The 20,185-nt window shown below is 39.9% G+C and overlaps 1 protein-coding gene across 4 annotated transcripts in view; it reads right to left on the reverse strand.

The window, feature by feature from the left end:
- Positions 1–19,951, reverse strand: part of LOC148037897 (KH domain-containing protein At3g08620-like) — a 60,583-nt gene extending 40,632 nt beyond the window's left edge. For all 4 annotated transcript variants that reach the window (XR_015690727.1, XR_015690726.1, XR_015690728.1 and 1 more), the window contains exons 1-2: positions 19,598–19,951; positions 19,426–19,511 (exon numbers count right to left, since the gene is read on the reverse strand). Coding sequence is in view for 1 of the 4 variants with exons in the window: in XM_087676875.1 (XP_087533001.1) it covers positions 19,426–19,511; positions 19,598–19,722 (211 nt within the window). In the remaining 3 variants the exon portion in view is untranslated. The remainder of the gene's footprint in view (positions 1–19,425; positions 19,512–19,597) is intronic.
- Between the last annotated feature and the right edge of the window lie 234 nt (positions 19,952–20,185).

The raw sequence follows: 20,185 nt of genomic DNA on the forward strand, positions 1-20,185 counted from the left end.
AAACTACAATCGGCTCTAACTGAAAAGCATCTATGTAAAACTGCAACAACTGAGAATGGTCTGCCAAGTCATCCTCTTCCATCCATTTGGTATCCATTGGAGAATAATTCTGAAATTTCACCTAAGTATCTCCTGGGAACTTTACCTTTGAGCTCTCTTTCGTTATGTGCCAAAATCTTCTTGGGTACCAAAATCCCATCTAGCTCCTCAACCTCTGGCTAAATTTCAATAGACATATCCTCTAGTACATCACCATGAAAAGGCCTTAACGAACTAACATGAAAGGCATTGTGTATCAGCCAATATGGGAATAATTTCAGTCAATATACCACATCCCCAATCTTCTCCAATATTTAGAAGAGCCCATAGTATCTCATACTCAACTTCAAATACAATCTTTCTCTTCCTTTCATCTTTTTCAACCTTGCATTTCAAAACGCAGCAATACATAATCGCCCTCTACAAACTGCAAAGCACATCTATGGTGATCAGCTACCCTCTTTTGCTTTTCTTGGGATCTCTAAAGTGCATACTTTATCTTTGCATAGGCTACACCCAAGTTTTCTACATAACAATCAGCCTCAAAGATCTTATCCTTAGTTTGCAGAATAGGTGGTACCTTCTTGTCACCCTCAACCACCTCAAATGGAGCTTTGCCCATGGAACTATGCACTGTGTTGTTGTATGAAAACTCAACCAAGAGCAAATACTACTTCCACCGTATCTTGTGGTCTGAAACATAGTACCTCAAAAAATCTAACACTGGAATTTGTTTCCTCACACTACTTTCTGTCTACGGATGGAAGAATGATCAGAATTTCAATGTGGTACCCAAACTTCATCCCCTTCCAAAATGAATTGGTCATCCGAGGGTCTCGATCACTAATGATTGACTCTGGTATACCGTGACACTTAAAGATGTGTTGCAAAAACAAATCATGCCATATGAGCAACCTTTATTTTCTAACTCTCTCTTACAATCTATCCATAACATTGTCGATCCAAGGAATCAAAAAGCAAGTCTTTATCGTGATCTTGTTCAAAGCACAATAATCAATGCACATACACCATGAACCATCCCTTTTTTGCACCAAAAGCACTAGAGAACAAAAGGAGATGAGTTGGGCTGAATCCGCCCTTTTTCTAACACCTTATTCAACTTACTCATTTTCTAATACCTTATTCAACTTACTCATAATCTCCTCCTGTTGGGCTGCACTGACTCTATAGGGTGGCTTATTAGATGGGATATTTCCAAGGATAAGATCTATACCATAATCTTCTGGCCTTTCAAGCAGTAGCTGCCTTGGAAGTGACTGAGAGAAGAAATCAACATACATTTTCAGAAATGACATGTGACCCTTCTCTAACTTAGACATGTTCCCAACATTCTCACTATCATCTTTATCCTTAGTAAAAACCAAGTATGTTGAAAAATGATTTTTAATTATTTTACAAATGGCAGTTGTTGCAAATACAACAGGGACATATTCACCTTTCAACTTTACATCAAGTGTCAGTGCCTCTCTCTTATGCTGAATAGTGATCTTTTTTGCACGAGAATCAATCACTGCATGCATATAGTGACACCATAGCATACCAAGCAATACATCACAACCCTTAAGTGAAGCAATGAAGAACTCTTTGTTTTCTGCATATCCCTATATATGCAACCGAAGCTTTCCAATGAGCAGTGTGACGGGCTCTCCATAGCCTTTGCATACCATTTCAACTTCCCCCATAGATCCCATCTCATCCTGTTTGATGCATAGACGAGCTGCCATGTCAACAGAGATGAAGTTGGCTTGTGTACCAGTATAAATGAAAATCAAAGCATGCCAATCCTTGTTTTTGCCCCATCATCATTCGGCTCAATACTAACAACATCGAGCATCAATTCCACTGATGTTTTGGGCTTCTTTCCTTTAGAATCTCCCTGACTTTCCGATTTTTCAACTTGCCGCCTATTAAGACAGTCCCTTGCAATGTAACCCTCTTGTTCAGAAATAAAATATTACTTGCAACCATCAATTCCCCACGTTGTGCCAATGTTTTCGAGCCCTTTCTTAGCTATTTTGTCCTCTTTTCAAGCTGATTTTCAAATCTGCTCCTTTTCTCAGCCTTAAACAACTTTTTATTCGGCTCTTCCCCACTCTCTAAGAAGCCCGAATCCTTCCCACACAACAAAGCATCAGCTATAGCAATAGCCTCTATGAGCTGAGACATGCTAGACACGGTGGATTTAATGTAAAATCCCCTAATTTTCTTTGATAGGCCACAAACATATTTTTCCACTTGCTCATGAGATAAGAGGTAATAGACAACAATGTATCCCAAAACTTCTTATTATATTGCCCCAAACTCTTACATTTCTTAGCATCCAACTTATTCCAAATTGTCATGATGTCCACCTCAAAGGTACTTGTCAACCAATTCGATGCAAACATTTGGTTGAATTGTACCCACATTGACAATGCTCTACCTTGCATAAGAAGAGTGGACCACTACCGCAATGCATTTCCTTTTAAGAAAGTAGCTGCCTTTCAAATCTTCGAGGACTCGGTGATGTTCCCCGCTCAATAGGCTACACCAAACTGCTGAATGAAAGTCAAAGCTTTCAACCTATCTTGTGCATCACTAAAGGACTTAAACTTCACTGCTTTTCCACCCTCATCATAGTCTTTTGCTGCCCCTTTGGGTATCAAGTTGTCATACATCGACTACTGCAAAAAGGGTGCATTTGCTAAATTTACATCAAAACCAATGCCAAACGGAGCATTTTTATGACCAACATTCATTACTTGAGCCCCATAAGCATTCGAGGGTGCAAATGCAGTACCAAACATGCTACTTTGTGCCCCAAGCATCAAACCAATGCTACCATATATAGGGTTTTGCATATTTCTAGCCATACCCGAATACATTGGGCCTTGCACACCATTCATTGGTTGTTGCATACCATAGGGATTTGTACCATACATTCCCATATACAGTCCTTGTCCAACCATAGCATGAAAAATTGTACTTCCAATAAAATATTATGGATGCCCCTTCATAGCATGCATGACCGCTGCCCAAAATCCATTGGATTGACACTTCGGTGATAGCCTTGCATTTGCATTCCTTGCCCCGTAGATACCAACTGTTTTGTTTCATTAGCATCTTTGAGAGCTTCAAATAAAAGATTTGGAATTATTTTCAGTACATCTTGCTGTCCCGTAAGTGTAGAAGACATTTCTTCTTCTTGCATTTGGTCTCCTTCTTTAGAGCATTCAAAAATCAAGTGAATTGAGGATCCTTTGCTACATCAGCAAAGAGATTCGCTATTGTTCTCATCTGATTCTTAAACTGGTCATCAAATTCCTATTCGCTTTGCTAGTCATCAATCTCCTTATACCCTAAAGGCCATGCATCTTACCCAATAGCAACATTTTCAACTTGTTCTCCATGGTCTGAGCCTTGTCTAAGATCAAGCATTGCATTTCCTTCATTCCCATGTAAATATTCATACTGAGAGGCATCATCACTGCTTGAGTCCATCTCACTATACGAAGACATACTACTGTAATCTCTCAACTGAGAGTAAAAATCAACACTAGCACAAAGCTTTGACTTTCAATCAAGTGCCTTGGGTCCACCAAATCAAGGGATTGAGTGGTCTCTCGACAATGGAACCATGAAACCAGCCTTCCTTCCATGGATGGGTGGTAATTTCCTAATTACAACCTAGTTATAGCAGCAACATTTATTACAAAACTAAGAAATGTAAATGAACTTATAATCTTGGACAATGCACACCCTATTGGCCCCAAAATTGAAGCCCCTTTCGGTATTTCAATAACTTAATTGAAGAAGAAGTTGATGTACAATGGGATTTTCCCAATCCATTTCGGTATTCCAACTCCCCTCGCTGTCCAAAATGACCAACAATCTGATTTGTCCCTTGATTCAAGCAATCAATTGGCCTTCACTTGCTTTGATGGAGATGGAAAATGCCCCAAATTCATTGATTTCCTGGTCCCTCCACTTGAATCTAACTGAAAACAGCTTCAGCCCTATTGCATCCAAGTCTTGAAGCTTTCAATTTTTGGCACTCTGCAAATTGGAATTTACAACAAAAAACCGGAAATTTCTCAACCTCTGGTGATCTCGATGTTGTAATCTTTAGAGCAAGGTTGTAAAAGACTAGGAGATAAGAGAGAATGCTTAGGAGAGAGAAAATTCAGAAATCAGTCATTTACTGCTACTGCCTTGTCTCAACAATCTATAGATGCTGTCACCTACTGTTGATTGGTTTTCTCCTATCTTTTTCAATCTTACATGGGCATTTTTAACAAGTGGCAAACTTTCCAAATGGTTTTTTAAACATTATCCATTATTAATTTTCAGTCTTTAAATATTGAAAATTAATCTAATAATCATTTCAATACCCAGAAAAATAATCTGACTGACCAATAATTAAATTGGCTAGACAACTTCCATTTTCGAGTATCTTTGCACCATCTTTGATCATCAAATTGGCATTAGGTACCATTAAACGCCACTTCTCTAGTATCACTATCACCAGGTGGTGATACTTTTTACAGTTGCTTTTTTTATTTACTTATATAAATATTTTTTTTTCTTTTATTGCTATTGCTTTTTATCCCCAGAGTTCTCTTGGAATAAGCAGGATCTTTGCATGGCCAAAAAAGGCAGCCATTGGGACAAATTGGACTAACGGTTTGTCTAAGCCTTAGAACCAGTTCCATATTGAATGGGCACTAAAGAATAGAATACCAGTGGTTTGAGACTATGTGCTTAGCCACTGAAGATGATGCAGGATAATGAGCCTCATCAAGATAAAAGATGCACATGTGAGAATGCTCGCGGAATAAAAGTCACTGTAACTAAGCCACATTACACTTTTGATGTGGTCGCAATGATAAAAGTTGCACAAAACAACTTGAGAAATGCAGGGTCACCATCCCTAAAATTTAGGGAGTTACTATTTTTGGACTCCAAAATCTGTTCGCCTCATTGTCTTCGTTTTTACACAATGATTAATTCTTTGGTCTATGCCGAGGTCAAATTTTGCACCGATCATGGAGAATTTTAGACCGGAAGGTTTAAACGGAAAAATTGTTACATGTATGCCATGTGACACAAATTCCCAAAAGAGACACAGAGAGAGAGAGAGAGAGAGAGAGAGAGCATTAAAAAAAACGTAATAGACATAAGGGACAAATGGGAGAATGAAGTTTTGAGGAGCTGAGGGTAGATTGCGGCAAAAAAACCAACCATGGAGAGTACTTCTACATCTCTGACTCAAGCACGGAGGTAGAGCTTGCTCCCTCTGATCACCTCTCTCTCTATTCTCAGAAGAAATGCTTTGCATGATGGATTGATTCCATCGAAGGCACAATTCTGTGTTTTCTCTGCACATGCTGAATCGTAAGAACAGTGAACTCAGTTCATGCTGAATAAGAACAGTGAACTCTGCTTATGCTGAATAAGAACAGTGAATTCTGCACATGCTGAATCGTAAGAACAGTGAACCTGCTCATGCCGAATAAGAACAGTGAACCCTGCTCATGCTGAATAAGAACAGTGAACTCTGCTCGTGCTGAATAAGAACAATGAACCCTGCACATGCTGAATCAAAAGCACAGTGAACTCTGCTCGTGCTAAATAAGCACAGTGAACTCTGCACATGCTGAATCGTAAGAACAGTGAACTCTGCTCATGCTGAATAAGAACAGTGAACTCTGCACATGCTGAACAGTAAGAACAGTGTGTTGGACAGTAAGAACAGTGAATTATGCACATGCTGGACAGTAAGAACAGTGAATTCTGCACAATGCTAGACAATAAGGGATGTTGATCTGGACATGTTGTACTGTTCCTATGCAGCTGGGATTTACTTAGAAGAGATGAAAACCAGCTATTCACAGGTTATGTGTTTTGGAACATTACCATTTTTTTGTAATTTTCTATCTTTTAATTGATAAAGAAATACCGAGAGGAGCACCGATCTTCGGGGCCAATCTGGTGTTGAGCGAGGGAGAGAGGTCTCTCTTTATGTGTGTGTATGTAAAGTCCAGGTGTTGAAGGAACTACCACTTTTTGTGAGTCATAGACCGGTATAGGTCACCAACAACAAACACTTATAGCAAAAAAAATAACCTAGGCTAACAATTGGCTCCAGATACCACTAAGTACTTGTGCAGCATAACTTATAGCAACTTTTGCATTTAACACCTCATGATTTCCTCAGGTCCCGAGCTCGTAAATTTACTCTAACCCCAATTACAACTCACATGTGCAACATTTACTTAACCATGTGATTAAAAATTGATCCACATGTTAAGCGAGGTTTCAAAAATACATGTCCTCATGATACTAAGTGCATTTCAATGTTGGGATAAAGGCCCTTTTTCACCTCCGTGTATAGAACACGTACATTATTTAGTTATACATGTGAATGTACCCTTATGTGCCCTAAGTATAAATACATTTTATTCTTTGTGTCCCGACAGATTGTTGGTACACTCAAATCTAATCGTACTTTCACTCTCTCTGTCACTCTCACTCCTTGAACTGCTGCTCACACCTTCAACTGAGCTCCAACAACTGGTATCAGAGCCCAAGGCTCTGCACGCTTTCGAGACCAAGGAGCAACTAACAGATCGACTTGAAGGACAAACCAGTGACACTAGGCAACGGGGACCAAGATCAGGCGGCAAGTACTGAGCGTGTGGTAAACAGTATGGGCAATCAAGGCTACCAGTAGTGGTAGTCGGTGCAAGCGTGGGACAGGCACCGTCTCCAACGAGGACCAACAGGCAATAATCAACGTCAAGACGGGGTAGGATCAATCGTGACTACCAGACGGGGGACTAGTATGGAGGAGCTAGCACATGGCGACAAGTCCACCTAGGCCGCCACCATCGGACAGGTCACATCGCGTGATTGGTGCGACAGAATGTGACGGCAGGTCAACGGACCCCTCCCCCAAATGCGCACCTTGCTCGTCATTTTTTTTTCAATCAAAATTTTCCTCAATTTCTCTCATCCCTCCCTCTGACAGGAGTTCGCGCGTGGAAGTACAGGTCTCAAACTTGTGCAAATTTAAGCCTGAAAATTTAGCATCTTTTTCAGATTCGAAGCTGTTCATGCTTGGTAATGACATTTAGGTCAAAAATTGCAAACATTGTGCATTTTGACCTCAATCAAACTTTACGCATGCATGAAAAGCCCAAATTTTCCAAGGTTCAATATCGGGAAATTTTACTCAAAAGAGTGAAATCCCCAATTTCCGACTTGAATATTTTCTCTCCTTCATTGATGATTGTTCCAAAAAGATTTGAGTTTACCTGTTGAAAAAGAAAAGTAGAGCCTTTGTTGTTTTTAAAACTTTTCATGCATTTGTGACCACTCAAACAGGTAGCAAGCTGAAATGCTTGAGAATATTAATGGGGGTGAGTTCACATCTACTCAATTCAAGTCTTTTTGTGACTTGCATGGAATCAAGAGGGAGCTTACAGCTCCTTACAGCCCTTCTTCAAATGGGGTTGGCTAAAAGATATAATAGGACTTTATGTGAAAGGGTGCAGTGTATGCTGTCCACTGCTAATCTCCCTCATGAATTTTGGGGGGAGACTTAAAAACACGATTCACATTTGCAACCACTCTCCAAACACGTCCTTAAATAATGGCATCCCTAAGGAGGTTTGGACTGGCAAATCGACCTCATATGACCATTTACGCATATTTGACTATGATACTTTTGTGCATGTTTGAGATGAGCCGTGGAACAAACTTGACCCAAAATCCACCAAAGGCATCTTCATGGGCTATAGTGATGAGGGTGAATTTGGCTACAAAGTGTGGTTACCTCAGTCTTATTCGCAACCATAATGTTGTGTTTAATGAGGCAAAATTGCTGAAAGGTACTTTAGCCTCCAAAGAAGATATGAAAAGGTCAAATCTCAAAATTTGCAGCCACCTATTACTTCACACAATGAGCCTCATGGTGTTGTACCACAAGCTGAAACTGATAATCAGCCTGGTATTTTTGAGCTAGATGATGATGTACAGCAAATAGAAACACAATGAGGTCAAGGACAGCAAGATAGACTTACTGATTATAAAATTGCAGGTGCTGGTAATGAAAATGAAGGTGCTGTACAGTATGAACAGCATGCTGAAAATGGCTTACAGCAACCAATGAATGCTGAAAATGACATATCTCTAGATATAGACCCAATTCCTGAAAATGTAGATCATTAGGTACACAGGTCTACACACGTAAGAAGGCAACCACATAGGTATGACCCCTCCTTGCATTATGTGATGCTTACAGATGAGGGTGAGCCTCTTACATACAAAGAGGCTAAGTCATGCAAATTCAGCAGTAAGTGGGAGCTAGCTATGTAGAAAGAGATTAAATCTCTCTATGCTAATGACACTTGGGATCTTGTGTCGTTGCCCAAAGGAAGGAAGCCTCTTCCAAACAAATGGGTTTACAAAGTAAAGACAGTTGATGGAAAACCCAAGTACAAGGCAAGAATGGTTGCTAAAGGATATGCACAAAAGGAAGGGATTGACTTCCAAGAGGTCTTCTCACCTGTTGTGAAGATGACCACTCTACGTGTGCTTTTTGCTCTCACTGCTATATTGGACTTAGAGCTGTACCAAATGGATGTGAAAACAGCCTTTCTGCATGGTGACATTGATGAGGAAATCTACATGAAACAGCCCAAGGGCTTTGTAGTTCCTGGAAAAGGGCAAATGGTGTGTAAACTAAAACGCAACTTGTATGGGCTGAAGCAAGCACCACAGCAGTGGTACAAAAAGTTTGACAACTTTTAAGCTATCTCATGGGTTTACACGCAACCATGCAGATCATTGTTTGTATATGAAAAAGGATACAGATGGCAACCCCATCATACTTGTTTTGTATGTGGATGATATGTTGCTAGCTGGGAAAAGAAAAACTAGCTTGGATGCTCTCAAAGATAAGCCGAAATCAGCTTTCTCCACGAAAGATTTGGAAAATGCATAGCATATTTTGGGCATGAGGATTCACAAGGATAGAATGCAGAAATTGTTGTTTTTATCTCAAGAAAAGTACATTGAAAAGGTACTGGACAGATTTAACATGGTTGAAGCTAAGCCTTTTGGGGTACCCTTACCTCCTTATCTTAAGCTTAGTAAAGCCAACAGCCCAAAAGATAACATGGAAGCCAATGCTATGAAGGGAATCCCTTATGCATCAACTTGTGGCTCTCTTACGTATGTTATGGTTGCTACCCGTCCAAACATTGCTCATGCAATGGGAGTTGTTAGCAGGTTTATGTCAAATTCTGGCAAAACACATTGGGAGATTGTCAAGTGTATTCTTCGATACCTAAAGGGTACACAAAGAAAGTGTATTTGCTATGGGCAAGGTGCACTTAGTTTGCAGGGTTATTGTGATGCAAACATGGTAGGCGACTTGGGCACTCGTAGGTCCACTAAGGGGTATGTCTTTACAGTTGCTGGTGGGGCCGTTTCTTGGTGTTCCAAGTTGCAGAACATCATAGTACTGAGTACTACTGAAGCTAAATACATATCAGCTAACTGAAGCTTCAAAGGAAGCTATAACCAAACTTGCAAAGGGTCTCAGCATGTCTATGGGTACCACAATATTGCCAATGTTGTGAATCTGGCTAAGAACGCCATATATCATTCACGCACAAAACATATAGATGTGCGATATCACTTTATCAGACAGATTCTGAAAGATGGTCTAATCACATTGACCAAGATCAAAAAACAAGACAACCCTGCAAATGTTCTCACTAAAAGTCTAAGCAAAGCTCAGCATGAGCACTGCATACGACTAGTGGGAATTGGTTAGAGGTTTACTTCAGACTTTTAAGTGGGAGGTTGTTGGGATAAAGGCCCTTTTTCACCTCCATGTACTGTACACATACATTATTTAGTTGTACATGTGAATGCACCCTTATGTGCCCTAAGTATAAATACATTTTATTCTTTGTGTACCAACTGATTGTTTGTACACTTAAATCTAATCATACTTTCACTCTCTCTCCGTCACTCTCACTCCTTGAACCGCTGCTCACTCCTCCAACTGAGCTCCAACATTCAAGAGGGAATTCCTTTTCCTCACTCCCAGTACCATTGGTGAGTGACATCTTTTACTGTTTTCCCCTTGCTGTACACTGTTTTCAGCAAGTATAAACCTTGCTGTAACTGAATTACAGCAAACCAAAATGCATATGTTTGCTCCTCAAGACAACCACAAGCTCACCTCCTTCAAAAAGTTCATGATGTCCAACAACGGAACCATGAAACTGACTTTTGGAAGCCCAAAGGTGGTAAACCACATTTTAGCAAACACTTAATTCAGGTTAACAATAAATTCAACAAGAAAACTCCACACACAACTAGAGCTAGAGAGCTCCATTACCACCCATTGACACTTGTTGGCCCCAACGCTTGGTGCGCCTTTCAGTATTCCTTTAAATTAGTTACAAATGGCTGTATTTCAGCGATTTCTTGTGACATAACTAATCCACGGATACATAATGGCCTTGACGCCTTCACTGTTGGCCTCCAACAAGCTGTAGAGCGTTCAAAACTGTGAATGAACACTTCAGCTTGCCAAACCCTAAAAATAACAACAAGCATTTGGACCTGATTTCGTAGAGCATTTGCTAAGATAACTCTCCACACTCCATCTATGTTGTAAGCTCATTCCATGGCTGAAATTTGCAATTTTCTAAAGCACGAAAGAGAAGAGTGGATGTCTTTCTAATCCCAACTTGGGTTCCTCCAAATGAGAGAGAAGAAGCTCAAAAATAGCCAAGATAAGCTTTCCAAATGAGTAACCAGCTACTCCTTAATCATATCACATTTTAAATGAAGCGCTAATTAATGACTTAGTTATTAATCATAAGTGAGCTGCTCAGCGGGCGAAACTTTAGCTTAGAGCCTCCTTAATAACTTAAGTACCCTAAGTGAGTAGCTTACTAGGCAAAACTTTCAATGTAGCTCAATTCTAAAGTGCAAACTTTCAATTCAATGAAAGTTTCATGTTGCACCTTGTTCCTTTACCATTGGCCTTGTACACATGGCTCACATACTTATCCACCAATGACCACATGTCCCAATGTCAAATCCCTCACTGCCGGTCGATACTAGAATTCAAGTTTATTTTAATTAAAAATCTTCATGAAGTTTAATTAAGTCGTTAAGTTCATTTCTCCTTCTAGTGACAACCCCACCTGCACCTAGTTTATGATTTGTATATGTCTTCATGGCAAATCAAACAACATATTCCCAGTTAAAGAGTTGGTAGGAGACCATGGAAAAGCTCTTAAGAGCATTGAGTGAAATGAGACTTGGACTTTAGTGGATTGTCCAAGCCACATGAAAGTCATTGAACCCAATGGATCTTTAGGACTTTATTAAAAGCTAATGAAACTTTGGATGAATACAAGCTTGCCTTATAATGCAAGATTTTCGATAAAGACATGGTATAGATTATGAGGAGACCTTGACACCTATTGCACAATTGACTTCATTCCGTTTGTTGGTTACACTAGCCGCTCACCACGATTGGCTACTCTATTAAATGGATTGCAAAAGTATCTTATTGAACGTTTATTTGGAGAAAAAGCCTATATGGAGTAGCCTCTTAGATTTCCTTCTACGAATCGTAAAGACAAAATCTTTAGTTTGCAAAAAGCTCCTTATGGACTGAAGCAAGTATCACATTCTGCTTTCATAGAATGGATGAGTTCCTTAGAACTCCTGACTTTCATTCCACTCCTTATGACCCGAACTCACATGTAAAAACCACTTCAAAGAGGATCACCTACATTCTTTCATATGTTGATGATCTATTTATCACACGCTTAAATTCTACTCGCACAGCGAATATAAACATCCAACTTTGTTCCACATTCGAGATGACTAACCTTATTCAATTATTCTACTTCTTAAAAATGGAGGTAGTTCAATTTGGAGATAATATTTTTATTTCACAGTAAAAGTAAATTGTCATGTAATTATTAGTCCAAAGAATGAAAATAATAGAAAGATCCATCTACACTAGTGCTTCACTGATATGCACTAATCGCCTATCTTCATGAGATATTCAGTCACTTTGATAATATATCACAAAGTCTTTACAGGATTTTCTAGGACCAAAACTAGACTCTAAAATAGTCTAAATATCCAAGATTAAGTTCTAATGACTTAATGAGAACTTTGGGTAAATCTAAATAAATGTAAAGACTTATCTTGAGTGGTACAAATAGTACAAGCCTAAAAATATAAAAAAGCAAGACGTTTTTCAAAAAGTAGTGATTATAGCTATCCTGAGAGGATTTTCACAGTTTTGCAAATGTTGGCTTGTCAATCAAGTTTGTTCACTTTGATTTGAGCACCTAGATGACCCTATTTGGAGTTCGTATAGCAAAGTTATGGCTGAAACAAGTTGCAACCACACCTATGGCATGCACAAAAAAAGAACTCGAGAAAAATATTGACGTAACAAGGAGAAGATTGATTGATGCTTTTGGAATGCATAAAGAAAATTGATTAGACACAAATTGAATAAGCTTTGGGTATTGGATATATGGTTCAAGTTGCATGATGAAATATGTAACTTGAATCGGGTATCGAGTATATGGTTCCGATTGCATAATGAAATATGTAACCTGAATCGATAAAAATATAAGGGATTTGACTGTTACTTTTTTATTCTAAGTATACTTATTTTCATCTTCTTCTCTTCTTGAACTCTCATAGCTAGAGACCCGGCATCTGCCTAGTTGCAATCACACAAAAATTATCCCAACAATCCCCTTCAATTAGCTGAGCAGTATTGCACCAATCAAACACAACCTATAGCCACGCCTCTTGATCCACTGCAAAGCTTTCTAAGGACTCCTTAGGATAGCCCTTAGACCAATTGTACGAAAACTTCTTTGATTGATTCACACCAAGCCAAACCTTGCATATTCTCTTTACTTAAGCAATATTTCAATGCACCTAAAATGTCACATTGGATTGCTTACTAGCGAGTGTTGAGATATGTTCGATGTACTTGTTCTTATGGTCTAACATGTGGTCATGGTTTACTTTTGCAAGGGTATACTGATTCACACTAGGCTGGAGATCCCAATAGCCAATGGTCTCAAGGTCACTATATATTTTCTTTGAGCATGGCTTCCATTTCTTAGTCAAGCCGTAAGTAGAAGACAATGGCTGCTTCCATAACCAAGGCAAAGTATTGGCCCCTCTTCGATGATACCATAAAGGCTATCTACTTGAGGGGATTACTAGCGGCACTTTACTTTCTATGTGCTTCATCGATTGTCCTCTATTGCAATAACCAGAGTGTCATTGCACTAGCTGGTCGCTTGATCATCAATCCACACATGCATCATATTGATGTTGACTTCAACTTCACAAGAGAGTACATTGTGTCAAGCACCATGTAACCAGTCTATGACTCACATAAAGCGGTAGTTCCTTCAATTAATACCTGGTCTTTTCACACACACACAAACATAGACCTCACTCCCTCGCTCAACACCAGATTGCCCCAAAGACCGCCGCCCCTCTTGATATTTCTTTATCAATTAAAAGATGGAAAGTTACAAAAAAAATAAAATGTTCCAAAATACATAACCTGTGAACAGTTGCTTTTCATCTTTTCTAAGTAAATCTTAGCTGCATAAGGACAGTACAACATATCCAAAACAACATCCCTTTTAGGGAAACACTTTCTGTGACCATAACTCAATAATTCATGTGCAAAATTGAAATTTGCAAAACTTTGTATTTATTGTTTTTTTACTGTCCAACATATCCAAAACAACATCCCTTTTAGGAAAACACTTTTTATGAATATAACTCAATGATTCATGTGCAGAATTGCAGTCTGCAGAACTTTGTATTTATTGTTGTTACTGTCCAATATATCCAAAACAGCATCCCTTTAAGGAAAGCATTTTCTGTGACCATAACTCAATGATTCATGTGCAGAATTGCAGTTTACAGAACTTTGTATTTACTGTTCTTACTGTCCAGCATATCTAGAACAACATCCCTTTTACCCTAGCATCTTTCCAATAATAAAACAATCCCACAAACAGCACTAAATCAGAGCTGAAAAACCATGTTCCTGTGTGGCATGGTCATCACTTTCTTAGTTCCTACATTGGAAAAGTCAACAGCTGCTCTTGAACCTAGACAGTGAGGCTCTTGCATCAGCAGAAGTGCAAAGAAAACACAGAACTGTACCTTTAATGGAATCAACCCATCATGCAAAGCATTTTCTCTGAGAACAGAGAGAGAGTTGACCAGAGGGAGCAAGCTCTACCTCCGTACATGAGTCAAAGACAAAGTACTCTCCATAGCTGATGTACTTGCAGCAATCTGCCCTCAGCTCCTCCAAAACTTCACTCTTAGATCTACCCCTCATGTCTATTACGTTTTTTTTTAATACTCTCTCTCTCTCTTTTGGAAATTTGTGCCACATGGCATACATGTAGCAATTTTCCCGTTTAAACCTTCCGATCCAAAATTCTCCATGATCGGTGCAAAATTTGACCTCGGCACAGACCAAAGAATTAATCCTCGTGTAAAAACGAAGACAATGAAGTGAACAGATTTTGGGGTTCAAAATTGTAACTCCCTAAATTTTAGGGATGGTGAGCCTTGCATTTCTCAAGTTATTCTGTGCAACTTTTATCATTGCGACCACATCAAAAGTGTAATGTGGCTCACTTATAGTGGCTTTTATTCTGTGAGCATTCTCACATGTGCATCTTCTATCTTGGTCAGGCTCATTGTCCTGCACCATCTCCAGTGGCTAAGCACACAGTCCCAAACCACTAGTATTCTAATATTCAATGCCCATTCAATATGGAACTGGTCCTAAGGCTCAGACAAACCATTAGTCCAATTTGTCCCAATGGCTGCCTCTTCTGGCCATGCAAAGATCCCGCTTATTCCAAGAGAACTTTGGGGGTAAAAAGCAATAGCAACAAAAGAAAAGAAAAATAAAATATTTATATAAGTAAATAAGAAAAGCAACTGTAAAAAGTATCACCACCTAGTGACATCAGCTCTGCCTACAATTTATGGCTTCATTCAATAATTTTGCAGACATCTTGACCAAGACAACCAATCGTCCAATTCTTCAATACTTGCTACCCAAGATCAATGTGGATGCACCCTCCCCTACTACTTCATATAGACAGGAAGGAGCGTGATTCCCTCTAGCTTTCCCTTCCATGTTGAGAGGGAGTAGCATCCTTCTCTTGAGAATAACAAGACTTTGATTCATTTTTTCATAGACATTTATTATTTGTACATTATACCATTATTTGTATCCTCTAGATGACTATGATTGTAAAAGGACACTTGGGCAAGTGAATAATTTTCCTTGCAGGACACTGTTCAAGTAGCATTGTTGTATAGGCTTATAGCATTTTTCATGAGTATGACTATTTACATTGCCTCTTACATAACCCCATGCGTTGGAATTCTGATCTTATAAACATGTATCTATGCCCATTTATTTCTTTTAATTCAAACAATGGTCAACTTTGGATCCATCATATTCACAACAACTCACATGGTAGTCTCCTAGAGCAATCTCCCTTTCCTACAACCTATCTTTCTTGCTTCACCACATACTCTCCATAGCTTTCTTCATCACTAACACCCAATGGTGATCAGGATAGCTTGCCCATTTTGTGGTGTGTTGGGTCTAACCATCCCTTTATTCTCCCCTCAAGGCACAGATTACTCAGTAGGACGAAAACTGATTGAAAACCCACACTTAATACTAAGTCAAATCAAACGTTAAAAGCCCTTTTCAAGAGAAAAAAAAAGGTCCACTATGGTTCCATCCACCTTTTAGGCCCTAGTAGGCTACTAGGCAACCAAGGAGCGCCCTTTGTCTGATGCCTTGGTCTCTCTCGGGTGACTACTTGGGCTCCCTTGGTAAGATAACCAGTTACCATTGTCTTTGTAGTCTTGATAGGTCCCTAGGCAGCTAACATGCACCCTTTCCCCAGTGCTATGGCTGCTTTGGAATGGGACACCTTAAGCAAAAGAAAAATTTTTAGGCTGGGGCTAGTACAATCCCTTTCTTCTTCTAGTTTTGGGCCTAAGAGGGAGCGTTGAGCTAAGATTACATTACATGCTAACTAGCCACTCAAAATAGCCCCAAAACAAGTTTAACTAAACAATTTACTGAAACTTTCATTAAATACATTCCTAGAGTGTCTATGTTCCATAAGTCAAACCCTAATTTGGGAAGACCTAGCCATCTATAAATAGATAGACTGCCCACCACTCAGCCTTAATCTCATTTTTGCAGCTTGCAGGTGCCTTCTCATTACTATCCACACCCCATACCGGAGGATATCTCAATGGAAGCTACTACCCATTGCTGTCTACCATCAAGCGCATGTCTTCAAGCCTTCTACTATTGATTAGACATGCAGAGTGTCACCAACCTATGTTTTATTGATCCAACTACCACCTAGGCTGCCACATCATCAGAATACATGTGTTTGACTGATCTGCATCATCATCAGTTGCCACATCACCAGCATCTATAGCATTTTGCTGTCCCAATCTCTTCTTGCCCGTCTATCACTAATCCGGCCATCACAAAGCTACGTTTGCTGCTATGGGAGACCTTCAAAGGTTTCCTACTACTTTTTGAAATCCGTCAAAGTGCAACACTCTTTAGCTCATACTCTCTACCCTAGTCCTTGAGGCACGGAAATTTGGGGGTCAATTTTCACCATGCATAGTGAGTTTGCTACTTTGAGAATTGTATCTATTCATTCATTATTCAAATTTCATTATGTTTTGTGTTCGTTGTCTTTGTGTTAACCCTGACCCTAACTGTGTTTCTTTATCAGTTTGTGCATTTGTCATACGATTGTATACGTATTTTGTAGACAAGCATTTATTTACAAACAAGTGGGTCCCATCAAGTTGTCTCCACCTTCAAGCCAAAGAAAACTTTTACCCCAGCAATAACTCATCAATTGTCTTCAGAGTCACACAAGAAAAAGGATGGTTAGCAAAGTGATTTGGATATAAGTTTGCTCTAAAGGTCACTATTTTGCTAGCCATCAGATGGGACAGTTTCATAGAGACAAAGACTGTCCCCAAAACAAGGCGAGGTCAATTCAAAGGCCTTGATAAATACTATAAAAGCTCCAAGTATTTCTTCTACATTTTCAGCAAAGGATTGCTTTGTTAATACAAGTAGTTGTAATGGTTGTTCCGTAAATAAAAAAATGTTTGATCCACATGACCTTTTAAAGGTCGATGGTCATGTTAATGGCCAAGCAGCTACAATTTTGCTTGACAACGATTCTACTCACAATTTTCTTCCCAATCGGTGTTGAGACTTCAACTCTACACACTACATAGAATATCTTCACAACCCACTAAATGAAGCCTTGAAGGAGTTTTTGTGCTTGAGAATGGTACAGCCGATATTAGAGTGGGCAACAAAAAGCCCAAATACTCAGTCTTGAGCTCAAGAAGTGTTGCACACAAATGGGACTTAACTTGGGACTTGATGAGCTGCATCATCCAATCATACACGATGGACACAAGGCTAATGATGGACATGCCCAGCAATGGCAGCAATGATGGCTAGGCTCTGGTAGGAAGTTGCACAAAAACTGCACACCAACCTGTCTGCGCAGACTGCACTACTTCAGTAGCTGGTTGGACAACACAAGCAACAAGAGCAGTATGAGCTGTTTTGTCTGCTGTTCAGTTGGAGAAGCAAGCTGAAACACAGCAGGGTTAACATTGGGAACTGCAGCAACAGGCTGAAACACTGCTATGTGGCAATGAACTGCAGTCACAAACAGGGGCAGAACTATCAAGCTCTGAGGCAATGCAAGGCTGGGTCAAAGCACTAGCATGGCACTGCCACACAATGGCTGAGGAAACTTGGAACAGGAAACATATACAGGCAAGGAAACTAGAGACTAAGGTGACACTTCAGTTATCTAAATGGAAAAGCAGTCACAAGCAGCCAAAACAACTGACATCCTGCTAGAGAGTCACTATCTATTTCTAGACTAATTTGTTCAATTGATTGTCGATTTTCCTACCAGTTTAAATGTACAATAGACCCTTAAAACTTGGCTTTAGACCCCTCAAAGATTAAACTGTACTAAACCATAACTCTGAGTCATCCTAAAGCTCTGAGTCAGTAAGAAGGAGCTAATTAACTACTTGGTGGCTCAAGGCAGCATCTACCCAGCCTAGGCTCACCAAAAAATAGTTGTACATATTTAAGCCTTTAAGTAGTCTACCAAGACACAATACATTTGGCACTCTTTTATATCCAGGCATGTCCACACGATCAACATGCCAATGGGACTGTTTGCACATGTAACAGTCAGCCCATACATTGGGTATCAAAATAAAATAAATTGATCACGGACATGCATATCTCACACATATGAAGAAAACCAAAATAAATTCAAACTGTGTTTTGGAAGCGGAAATTAATTTGTTTACACAGCCAAAACACATTGTGTGTTTGATGTGGAGAGTGTATAATAGGAAATATTGGACGGGCAGTGGTGGTGGTGGCAACAAGGTAGGCTGCCTGATGAAAAGTTGGTTCATCTTCCATGTCAAAGAAAAACAGCTCTTGCAACACCAAGGCAAGCTACCATGAAAGAAACAAGGCTCCTCAAAGGGCTTTTTACTTGGATCCATGCGAAACAAACTCTACACACAAAAACAAGGACTAGGGCCCACAAAGGCAGTGGTGCTGGTGCATCAGACTGGTGCTCAAATTTCAAATTGCAACTACACCTTGTAGACTGCTAGATTATTTGTAGCTTTTACAGAAATCCTCTACATTACTCAACTAACAATTTTGTCAGTTAAGGTGGTCCAAAGACTTGAATGTGGACCAAATTTTGTCAATCACAGAGCTTATCCTTTCTTCCTTTTGCCCTCCTATGTTGAAGAAATCCTTGCTCTGCTCACTTCCTCCCAAAGCTAGTTTACCAATTTCCTTGATGTAGCTCTTGTAACCGAAGTCAATAATGCTCGTCCCACCTAGACTTGGTAGGGATTTCATCTAAAATTGGAGCTAAATACTGACACAACCCAGCCCACAACAACAATCAGATTGGGGTGAAAAGAATACAACACTTTGCGATTGATCAGACTAATTTAGCAAGGGGACTTTATGAGATGGTTACTCACTGCTCTCTTGTGATGCACCTTTCTTATAAGGTCATGGGGATCCTCCATTGTCTTATTGGGAAGGGCTACTAATACATTCATAGGAAGAGCAACGGCAGGGTAGAGAAGACGAATTACTGATACTACAGTATGATGGCAGATTCATACCTTGGTTCAATAGCCTGCTGCAGTTAGGAAGTACTTGCATGAATGGACCAAGCTTTTGGCGCTCAGTAAGCAATTCTGACAGATACCTAGAATGCGAAAACATCGATCTCTCTTAATTTCGCCTCGTGCGAGATCCTGGTAATCGATAATCATAGTGGGGCACGAAACTTACTTGTCAAACTCCAGCACTGTTGATGACGAGCGGTGGTGGGGGGAGGGAGCACTACTACTCGGGGAGAACTGCATGTATGGATTCATGGAGCTCATAGGCTTGGGAGATTGACGAGCGGGAAGCATATCTGACCTGCAGGGGATGACGATGAAGTGAGATCGAGAGAAGGCGTAGAGAGCAAGGGAGCGATGCAGAGAGTGATGTATGAATAGTGCGAGAGGCAGGTTTAGGTAGAAGAAGAGGACGGGGAAGGGTTCAGGGGAGAAGTGTATCCCGTTCTTCTCCTTTCCCAAATTTTTCCCCCCTCTCACCCGTCTTCGTGAGAGAGCATGAGCTACTATGCTCTTCTAGCGTCACGGATGGTCATGCGTGCTTCCCTCCTTTTCTTTCCAAATATTATGTTGGTAGGACAAAAAAAAGAAAACATTACAATAGTAGGGCAAGAATCAGCCACAAAAGCTGAAGTGCAACTCAGAGACAAAAAGTAAGTTTCCCTTTGTGAGATTCTACCAAACAAGAGAACAAGAAGTTTGTTTCCATGTGAGAGAGCAAGCAGTTCGGGAACACGATAGTGAGTACTCCAATCGA

The sequence above is a fragment of the Lygodium microphyllum genome, chromosome 4 (assembly GCF_053477565.2).
Source record: "Lygodium microphyllum isolate KBCC chromosome 4, Lygodium_microphyllum_v1.1.10, whole genome shotgun sequence".
Lineage (NCBI taxonomy): Eukaryota > Viridiplantae > Streptophyta > Polypodiopsida > Schizaeales > Lygodiaceae > Lygodium > Lygodium microphyllum.